This window comes from Cherax quadricarinatus, chromosome 91 (genome assembly GCF_038502225.1).
Source record: "Cherax quadricarinatus isolate ZL_2023a chromosome 91, ASM3850222v1, whole genome shotgun sequence".
Classification (NCBI taxonomy): domain Eukaryota; kingdom Metazoa; phylum Arthropoda; class Malacostraca; order Decapoda; family Parastacidae; genus Cherax; species Cherax quadricarinatus.
The window spans coordinates 8,230,138-8,241,510 of record NC_091382.1 but is presented as its reverse complement, the minus strand read 5'-3'; the positions used below and the strand labels follow the sequence as shown (position 1 = coordinate 8,241,510).

Here is an 11,373-nt window from a genome sequence, read left to right as displayed (position 1 = left end):
CTATGTGAGGCAGGTCCAATTCTCCCACTGGCTTAAGCCAATGCCTTGACCTAGTGAGGTCAGACACGTCACTTAAGGGATGAGCACGGCATCCGACCTAGTAGCACAAGCTAGTCAGGTCAACTCACACCCACCCACACCCACTCTAAAACTACCCCCGCTAAAACTACACAACGTTTTAGCCTGAATAACTGTACTCGGGAGTTTGTTCCACTCATCCACAACTCTATTACCAAACCAGTGCTTTCCTATATCCTTTCTGAATCTTAATTTTTCTAATTTAAAGCCATTGCTGCGAATCCTGTCTATGTTAGATAATTTTAGCACGCTATTTACATCCCCTTTATTAATTTCGTTTCCCATTTATACACCTCAGTCATTATTTTTTATTAACACATAGGCCGATTCCCACCAAGGTAGGGTAGTCCGAGAAAGAAAAACTTTCATCATCATTCACTCCATCACTGTCTTGAAAGAGGGATGCATTACACTACAGTTATAAAACTGCAACATTAACACCCCTCCCCCTTAATTGTATGCCTTTCTAGAGAGTGCAGATTCAGGGCCTCAGTCTATCCTCATAGGGAAGATTTCTGATACTTGGGATCAACTTTGTCATCCTTTGTTGCATCTCCTACCGAGTCTTTTGCTCTCAAAGGGAGTGATTTTTTTCGCGCAAGTTTGGTACTAATCCCTCTAGGATTTTCCAAGTGTATATTATCATGTATGCCTCTCGCCTGCATTCCAGGGAATACATATCAAGGGACTTCAACTATTCCCAATAATTTAGGTGCTTTATCGTGCTTGTGTGTGTCGTGAAAGTTCTCTGTACATTCTCCAGGTCAACAATTTCGCCAGACATGTAGGGGACAGTTAGTTGAAGATTGAGACACTTATGAAACATATGGGAATCTTTATTCAGGAAACGTTTCGCCACACAGTGGCTTCATCAGTCCAATACGAAGTAGAAAGGCGAAAGGAGAGGAGGAGTTTGAGGTAATCAGTCCCTCAGCCTGGAGTCGATGTGTTCAGTCCATCAATCTTGTTAGTGTACAGCAGTATTCCAGCCTAGAGAGAACAAGAGATTTGAAGAGAATCATCATCGGCTTGGCGTCTCTAGTTTTGAAGGTTCTCATTAACGATACCATAATTTTTCTAGCAGATGCGGTAAATACATTGTTGTGGTCTTTGAAAGTGAGACCCTCTGATATTATCACTCCCAAGGTCCTTTACATTTGTTTTTCGCTCAACTGTGTGGTTAGAGTTTCTTTTAAACTCTGATACAAATTTAATTTCCTCAAGTTTTTCATGTCTGAGTAGTTAAAACTTCTCTTCATTGAACTTCACATTGTTTTCTGCAGCCCATTTAAAGATTTAGTTGATGTCCGCTTGAAGTCTTGCGGTGTCTTCGATGGAAGACACTCTCATGGCAATTCGGGTGTTACCTGCAAAGGAAGACACGGAGGTATGACTTACATCTCTGTCTATGTCAGATATGAGGATGAGGAAACAGGATGGGAGCGAGTACTGTGCCTTGTGGAACAAAAGTTTTCACTGTAGATGCATCAGACTTTGTTTACTACTATTCTTTGTGTTCTATTTATCAGGAAGTTGTAGATCCATCTACCAGCTTTTCCTGTTATTCCTTTATCACGCATTTTGTGTGCTATTACATCATGGTCACACTTGTCAAAGGTTTTCGCAAATTCTGTGTATAATACATCTGCATTTTTTTCTATCCTCTGAAGCATCCAGAACCTTGTCATAGTGGTCCAGTAGCTGGGAGAAGCAGGAGCGACCTGCTGTAAACCCGTGCTGCCCTGGGTTATGTAATAGATGGGTATCAAGGTAGTTGACGATTTTGATTCTTAGAACCCTCTCAAAGATTTTTATGATATGGGATGCTAGTGCTATCAGTCTGTAGTTCTTTGCTATTACTTTACTGCCATCTCTGTGGCTGAATAAAATGAATAGCTCCTAGTTCATTATTTTCTTAACTTCCTTTGATACCTGGAATTAATAGTGAGACTATCCCTGAATACAATAGCCAAGTGGCTATTGCATTGAAACTGGCTATTGTATTCAGGGACATTGCATTGACATTTACAATAAATTGCTTTTATTTAATGTGGTGGTCAAGTGGAACGACAGCCATAACACTGGTTGCATAAATTGTAGGGAGAACAAGTGACGGATGGGAAATACCTTCACCCCAGTGCTATTGGGAAAAGAAGATCGCATAAAGCTATCCCTGCTTACACAGCATGTTGGTAAAGCAATCCGATTCCTCTTGTAGAGCCATTTGATTCCTTACCGAGGGTGTGAGGAGGCTTCTCTTCTTTATGAATGGTATCCGTGCTCAATGCCTGGGACATTATTTGATCGCCACACTGCCAGATAACTCGACCCAACTGAGTTACGTATAGATTGGACATTCTATTCTCTCTTTCTCTTTCTATTCCCTCTCTCTCTTAGAGTCTCTCTTTTGCTTATCTCTTTTTCTGTCTCTCCCTTGCTTCTCTTTCTCTCTCCTGCTTCTCTCTCTCTCTCTCACTCTGTTGTTTCTCTTCTCTCTCTCTCTCTCACTCTGTTGTTTCTCTTCTCTCTCTCTCTCACTGTTGTTTCTCTTCTCTCTCTCTCTCACTCTGTTGTTTCTCTTCTCTCTCTCTCTCTCTCTCTCCCATTTACAATTTCGCTATGAAAAACGAAATTATAATACAAAATAAACAATTTATATTTGAAAATAAACACGAGGGAACTAAATTATTATATTCAGACTAAGCAGATCACTCCTGGGTGCCACTGGACACTCCTGGGTGCAACTGGTCACTCCTGGGTGCCACTGGTCACTCCTGGGTGCCACTGGTGACTCCTGGGTGCCACTGGTGACTCCTGGGTGCCACTGGTGACTCCTGGGTGCCACTGGTCACTCCTGGGTGCCTCTGGTGCCACTGGTCACTCCTGGGTGCCACTCCTGGGTGCCACTGGTCACTCCTGGGTGCAACTGGTCACTCCTGGGTGCTGGTCACTGGTGACTCCTGGGTGCCACTGGTCACTCCTGGGTGCCACTGGTGCCACTGGTGACTTCTGGGTGCCACTGGTGACTCCTGGGTGCCACTGGTTACTCCTGGGTGCCACTGGTCACTCCTGGGTGCCTCTGGTCACTCCTGGGTGCCACTGGTCACTCCTGGGTGCCTCTGGTCACTCCTGGGTGCCCTGGTCACTTCTGGGTGCCTATGGTCACTCCTGGTGCCACTGGTCACTCCTGGGTGCCACTGGTCACTCCTGGGTGCCACTGGTCACTCCTGGGTGCCACTGGTCACTCCTGGGTGCCACTGGTCACTCCTGGGTGCCACTGGTCACTCCTGGGTGCCACTGGTCACTCCTGGGTGCCACTGGTCACTCCTGGGTGCCACTGGTCACTCCTGGGTGCCACTGGTCACTCCTAAGTGTCACTGGTCACTCCTGGGTGCCACTGGTCACTCCTGGGTGCCACTGGTCATTCCTGGGTGCCACTGGTCACTCCTGGGTGCCACTGGTCACTCCTGGGTCCCATTGGTCACTCCTGGGTGCAACGGATCACTCCTGGGTGCCACTGGTCACTCCTGAGTGCCACTGGTCACTCCTGGGTGCCATTGGTCACTTCTAGATGCCAATGGTCACTCATGGGGTGTCACAGGTCACTCTTGGGTGTCACAGATCACTTCTGGGTGTCACTGGTTACTCATGGGTGTCACTGGTCACTTCTGGGTATCACTGGTCACTTTTGGGTGTCACTGGTCACTTCTGGTTGTCAATGGTTACTCCTGGGTATCACTGGTCACTTCTGGGTGTCACTGGTCACTTCTGGGTGTCACTGGTCACTTCTGTGTGTCATTGGTCATTTTTGGGTGTCACTGGTCACTTCTGGGTGTCACTGGTCACTTCTGGGTGTCACTGGTCACTTCTGGGTGTCACCGGTCACTTCTGGGTGTCACTGGCCACTTCTGGGTGTCACTGGTCACTTCTGGGTGTCACATGTCACTTCTGGGTGTCACTGGTCTCTCTTGTCACTCCCGGGTGCCATTAGTCACTCCAGAGTATCACTGGTCACTCCTGGGTGCCACTAGTCACTCCAGAGTATCACTGGTTACTCCTGGGTGCCATTAGTAACTCCAGAGTATCACTGGTCACTCCTGGGAGTCACTGGTCACTCCTGGGTGCTTGTGATCACTCCTGGGTGAGACTGGTCACTCCTGGGTACCACTGGTTACTCCCTGGTGCCGCTGGTAACTCCTGGGTGTCACTGGTTACTCCTGGGTGCCACTGGTCACTTCTGGATGCCACTGGGCACTCCTGGGTGCCACTGGTCACTCTTGGGTGTCACTGGTCACTCCTGAGCATCTATGGTCAGTCCTGGGGGCCACTGGTCACTCTTGGGTGTCACTGGTCACTTCTGGGTGTCTATGGTCAGTCCTGGGTGTCACTGGTCACTCCTGGGTGTCTATGGTCAGTTCTGGGTGCCACTGGTCATTTCTGGGTGACACCGGTCACTCCTGCGTATCACTGGTCGCTCAAGAGTCCCACTGGTCTCTTCTGGGTGCCACTGATCACTCCTGGGTGCCAATGGTCACTCCTGAGTGCCACTGGTCACTCCTGGGTGCCATTGGTCACTTCTAGATGCCAATGGTCACTCATGGGGTGTCACAGGTCACTCTTTGGTGTCACGGATCACTTCTGGGTGTCACAGGTTACTCCTGGGTGTCACTGGTCACTTCTGGGTATCACTGGTCACTTTTGGGTGTCACTGGTCACTTCTGGTTGTCACTGGTTACTCTTGGGTATCACTGGTCACTTCTGGGTGTCACTGGTCACTTCTGGGTGTCACTGGTCACTTCTGTGTGTCATTGGTCACTTTTTGGTGTCACTGGTCACTTCTGGGTGTCACTAGTTACTTCTGGGTGTCACTGGTCACTTCTGGGTGTCACCGGTCACTTCTGGGTGTCACTGGCCACGTTTGGGTGTCACTGGTCACTTCTGGGTGTCACATGTCACTTCTGGGTGTCACTGGTCTTTCTTGTCACTCCCGGGTGCCATTAGTCACTCCAGAGTATCACTGGTCACTCCTGGGTGCCACTAGTCACTCCAGAGTATCACTGGTTTCTCCTGGGTGCCATTAGTAACTCCAGAGTATCACTGGTCACTCCTGGGTGCCATTAGTAACTCCAGAGTATCACTGGTCACTCCTGGGAGTCACTGGTCACTCCTGGGTGCTTGTGATCACTCCTGGGTGAGACTGGTCACTCCTGGGTACCACTGGTTACTCCCGGGTGCTCTGACACTCGCTGGTGTACCAGTGCTCTGACACTCGCTGGTGCACCAGTGCTCTGACACTCGCTGGTGTACCAGTGCTCTGACACTCGCTGGTGTAGCAGTGCTCTGACACTCGCTGGTGTACCAGTGCTCTGACACTCGCTGGTGTACCAGTGCTCTGACACTCGCTGGTGTACCAGTGCTCTGACACTCGCTGGTGTACCAGTGCTCTGACACTCGCTGGTGTACCAGTGCTCTGACACTCGCTGGTGTACCAGTGCTCTGACACTCGCTGGTGTAGCAGTGCTCTGACACTCGCTGGTGTACCAGTGCTCTGACACTCGCTGGTGTACCAGTGCTCTGACACTCGCTCGTGTACCAGTGCTCTGACACTCGCTGGTGTACCAGTTCTCTGACACTCGCTGGTGTACCAGTGCTCTGACACTCGCTGGTGTACCAGTGCTCTGACACTCGCTGGTGTACCAGTGCTCTGACACTCGCTGGTGTACCAGTGCTCTTACACTCGCTGGTGTACCAGTGCTCTGACACTCACTGGTGTACCAGTGCTCTGACACTCGCTGGTGTACCAGTGCTCTGACACTCGCTGGTGTAGCAGTGCTCTGACACTCGCTGGTGTAGCAGTGCTCTGACACTCGCTGGTGTACCAGTGCTCTGACACTCGCTGGTGCACCAGTGCTCTGACACTCGCTGGTGTAGCAGTGCTCTGACACTCGCTGGTGTACCAGTGCTCTGACACTCGCTGGTGTACCAGTGCTCTGACACTCGCTGGTGTACCAGTACTCTGACACTCGCTGGTGTACCAGTGCTCTGACACTCGCTGGTGCACCAGTGCTCTGACACTCGCTTGTGTACCAGTGCTCTGACACTCGCTGGTGTAGCAGTGCTCTGACACTCGCTGGTGTACCAGTGCTCTGACACTCGCTGGTGTACCAGTGCTCTGACACTCGCTCGTGTACCAGTGCTCTGACACTCGCTGGTGTACCAGTGCTCTGACACTCGCTGGTGTACCAGTGCTCTGACACTCGCTGGTGTACCAGTGCTCTGACACTCGCTGGTGTACCAGTGCTCTGACACTCGCTGGTGTACCAGTGCTCTTACACTCGCTGGTGTACCAGTGCTCTGACACTCACTGGTGTACCAGTGCTCTGACACTCGCTGGTGTACCAGTGCTCTGACACTCGCTGGTGTAGCAGTGCTCTGACACTCGCTGGTGTAGCAGTGCTCTGACACTCGCTGGTGTAGCAGTGCTCTGACACTCGCTGGTGCACCAGTGCTCTGACACTCGCTGGTGTACCAGTGCTCTGACACTCGCTGGTGTACCAGTGCTCTGACACTCGCTGGTGTACCAGTGCTCTGACACTCGCTGGTGTACCAGTACTCTGACACTCGCTGGTGTACCAGTGCTCTGACACTCGCTGGTGTAGCAGTGCTCTGACACTCGCTGGTGTACCAGTGCTCTGACACTCGCTGGTGTACCAGTGCTCTGACACTCGCTGGTGTACCAGTGCTCTGACACTCGCTTTTGTACCAGTGCTTTGACACTCGCTGGTGTACCAATGCTCTGACACTCGCTGGTGTACCAGTGCTCTGACACTCGCTGATGTACCATTGCCCTGACACTCGCTGGTGTACCAGTGCTCTGACACTCGCTGGTGTGCCAGTGCTCTGACACTCGCTGATGTACCATTGCCCTGACACTCGCTGGTGTACCAGTGCTCTGACACTCGCTGGTGTACCAGTGCTCTGACACTCGCTGATGTACCATTGCCCTGACACTCGCTGGTGTACCAGTTCTCTGACACTCGCTGGTGTACCAGTGCTCTGACACTCGCTGGTGTACCAGTGCTCTGACACTCGCTGATGTACCATTGCCCTGACACTCGCTGGTGCACCAGTGCTCTGACACTCGCTGGTGTACCAGTGCTCTGACACTCGCTGGTGTACCAGTGCTCTGACACTCGCTGATGTACCATTGCCCGACACTCGCTGGTGTACCAGTGCTCTGACACTCGCTGGTGTACCAGTGCTCTGACACTCGCTGATGTACCATTGCCCTGACACTCGCTGGTGTACCAGTGCTCTGACACTCGCTAGTGTACCCTTGCTCTGACACTCGCTAGTGTACCAGTGCTCTGACACTCGCTGGTGTACCAGTGCTCCTACACTCGCTGGTGTACCCTTGCTCTGACACTGATGCTGTCCAGTTTCCACTGGGAACACGTCTTTAAATCGTTTGTTCAGCTTCTCGCAGAATTCCTTGTTTCTCGTGAACTCTCCACCTCCCAGTTTCATTACCTAGTGTTCCACTGTCGTCGTTGTTTTAACATGTCTTTGAAGCAGCTTCGGTTCAATTATTGTCTTCTTTCTCACGTTCGTGTACTCCTTTATCCTATCTGGGTCTGCTGTTGAACACAGGTTCTGATCTTACTATTAATTCATCTTCTACGAATTAGATTCTCTGTCTCCCAGCACTTGGTTACTTGATATTCTATCATGTTCGTTGACTTTAAGTTCAGTTCCCTTTCCTAATGAACATTGACGGGAATTGTCTCTCTATTTCACATACACTGGATGTATTTACGGGGAATACTAGACTGAGGGAGAGGAGGGGAAGGTAAGAGGTTACTGGGTTTATAGGAAAAGGGATTGGACCCTGAGTTTGGCTTCCTGAGAAATGATCAGGGGGACGTGTTAAGCCTTGAAATGAGATTTCTAGGTCTCTGGAGGACGGGTGTTCTCCTGCCACCCCTCTTTTTATGTCTTTCCTGTAGTTGATGACTCTTTGGTGTCCTGAATCCAAGTCGGACCGAAACGTCTTCATAAGCCTCTTTCTTCTATGTGCAGATTATCTGCGTTGTCCCGTTTCCTTTCCTGCTCTGTCTCTATTTCTGTGTGTAGTTACCCGTTATGTGGTTCCAGGGACTGAGTTTTAGCTTCTGGGCCTTCGTCTCAACTTGCCTCTTGTGAGACACACTCCTTCTTGGCCTCCTGGGCCCTAACGCGCTCCTTCCTGGCCTCTTGGGACCTAACCCACTTGCTGTTAAAAATATGGAGACTACCTCCACAACTTTGTTCAGGTCATTCTGTTTATTGATCTGCTGAAGAAATACTTCCAGATTTTCCTGTGATTCGTGTGTGTGTGTGTCTTCCACCCTTGACCCGACTAGCTGTTTCCTACCTCTCTTGTGTGTGTACTCACCTTTATATGGTTGCAAGGATCGATTCACAGCTCCTGGCCCGGTATATATATATATATATATATATATATATATATATATATATATATATATATATGTGTGTGTGTGTGTGTGTGTGTGTGTGTGTGTGTGTGTGTGTGTGTGTGTGTGTGTGTGTGTGTGTGTGTGTGTGTGTATGTGTACTCACCTAGTTGTGCTCACCTAGTTGTGGTTGTAGGGGGTCGAGTCACAGTTCCTGGCCCCGTCTCTTTACTGGCCACTTCTAGGTCACTCTTCCTATGTGTGTGGTGTCTTCACGCCAACACTTGAGTCAGTATTCACACACTTCTGCTCAATAGCTCACTTGAGTAAGTACTCAAGTTTCAACTCACTTCCTCACCTCTCCACTGGAGACAAACACTTCATACTGGTGTGTGGATGAATGTTCCTGGGCTTGACGCTGTTAGTACCGTACTGCCTCCAGCTCAGTCAATAGCCAATATGACTTATTAAGTCCTGACAATTTCTCAGTCAGTACGTGTGTGCGTTATGTTTGTACTCACCTAGTTGTGGTTGCAGGGGTTGAATCACAGCTCCTGATCATTTCTCTTCATTGTCGCTGCTAGGTCACTCTCTCTGCTCCATGAACTTTATCATACTTCTTCTTAAAGCTGTGTGTGTAGCCTGCCTCCACTACATCACTTTCCAGGCATTTCCACTTCCTGACAACTCTATGACTGAAGAAATACTTCCTAACATCCCTGTGATTCATCTGTGTCTTCAACTTCCAGCTGTGTCCCCTTGTTGCTGTGTCCCATCTCTGGAACATCCTGTCTCTGTCCACTTTGTCGATTCCTCTCAGTATTTTATATGTTGTTTTCATATCCCCCCTGTCCCTCCTGTTCTCCGGAGTCGTCAGGTCGATTGTCCTTAACCTCTCCTCGTGGGACATGTCCCTTAGCTCGAGGACTAGTCTCGTTCCAAACCTTTGCACTTTCTCTACTTTCCTTTCGTGATTGGCTAGGTGTGGGTTCCAAACTGGTGCTGCATACTCCAATATAGGATTGACGTACACGGTGTACAGGGCCCTTAACGATTCCTTATTGAGATGTCGGAATGCTATTCTTAGGTTTGCTAGGTGCCCATATGCTGCAGCAGTTATCTGGTTGATATGCACCTCAGGAGTTGCGCTCTTCATTATACTCACTCCAAGATTCTTTTCTTTGAGTGAGATTTGTTGTCTCCCCTTCTCCAATCTTCATGACTTTGCACTTGGTGGGATTGAATTCCAAGAGCCAGTTTCTGGACCAAGCTTGCAGCCTGTCCACATCCCTTTGAACTCCTACCTGGTTCTCCACCGATTGAATTCTCCTCATTAACTTCACATCGTCTGCAAACAGGGACACTTCTGAGTCTATTCCTTCTGTCATGTCGTTCACATATACCAGAAACAGCACCGGTCCTAGGACTGACCCTTGTGGAACTCCCCTCGTCACAGGCGCCCACTCTGACACCTGGTCACGTACCATGACTCGCTGATGTCTTCCCGTCAGGTATTCTCTGGTCCATTGCAGTGCCTTCCCTGTTATGCCTGTCTAGTCCTCCAGCTTTTGCACTAATCTCTTGTGTGGAACTGAGTCGAAAGCCTTCTTACAATCCAAGAAAATGCAATCTACCCACCCCCCTCTCTCTCTTGTCTTACTGCTGTCACCCTGTCATAGAACTCCAGTAGGTTTGTGACACAGGATTTCCCATCCTGGATGCAGTGTTGGTTGTCGTTGATAAGATCGTTCCTTACAAGGAATGTGTTTGTGTGTGTGTGTGTGTGTTGTACTGTGTGTGTGTATGTGTATGTATGCATACCTATTTGTACTCACCTATCTGTGGTTGCAGGAGTCGATTCACAGTTCTTGGCTCCGCCTCTTTACTGGTCACTACAAAATCCATCTCTCCCTGTTCCCTGAGCTTTATCGCACCTTTTCTTAAAGCTATGTATGGATTCTTCCTCCACTACATCACTTTCCAAATTGTTCCACTTCCTGACAATTCTATGGCTGAAGAAATACTTCCTAACATCCCTGTGACTCATCTGAGTCTTCAACTTCCAGTTGTGTCTCCTTGTTGCTGTGTACCTGTATGTATGTATGAAGCGGGGTAAGAGAGGTCGATACAAAGGAAGGTAATCAACCCTCCCTCCATCTACCTACCTGGAAGGCATCATTGAGGGAGTGCATCCTCATTCTCTCCCTTTCGTTACTCTCCAGGCGTCTCAAGTTCCTCTCCCTGGCTGACGAAGATGGTCTCTTACGCCTTCCTGAACAGCGTCTTTCACCCCGCCCACCTACGCCGCCGCTGACGTCATCACTCACGGAGGAGGAGTCTGTGACGTCACCACTCCCGGCCCCGCCCACTTCTAATAGCCGCTGCCGCCTCCTCTTTCCTCCTCGCTCGTACCTGCGGGGGAAATGGAGGAAGAGCCAAGCAGGCATTAATTTGGTGAATATTAGACACAGTCGTTGCTTTTTAATTACTAACTAAGTAGAATGTCATAACTTATCCAAATTTTAGGCTTAAATAAAGAAAAAAAGTGTCATAACGTAATGGTGCCGCCGCCTCCTCTTCCCCCCATTGTTTATACCTGTGGGGGAAATGGAATTTTCAGAGAGATCATATTTTTCTTGACTGCAGCTCAATGAAAACTAAGGATTATGAAGATTATTTTATAATCATGGATAAAAGCTAAACATGAGGGTACCAGTCAGTTCAGGGAGTCGACGTTTGATCCTCCATGTGCTAACAGCACCACAGACCAGGTACTGGACTGGATTGATTGCAATAAACTGGACAATAGACTCCTATATAACAGGTAAGTCATTTTTCTTAT

General features: G+C 49.2%; 1 protein-coding gene across 1 annotated transcript in view; it reads right to left on the bottom strand.

Annotated features, from left to right (window-relative positions):
- Positions 1 to 10,978, bottom strand: part of LOC138855361 (protein dimmed-like) — an 18,744-nt gene extending 7,766 nt beyond the window's left edge. The window contains exon 1 of the mRNA XM_070104410.1: positions 10,697 to 10,978. Within this exon, the coding sequence (XP_069960511.1) occupies positions 10,697 to 10,978 (282 nt within the window). The remainder of the gene's footprint in view (positions 1 to 10,696) is intronic.
- Positions 10,979 to 11,373: the final 395 nt, after the last annotated feature.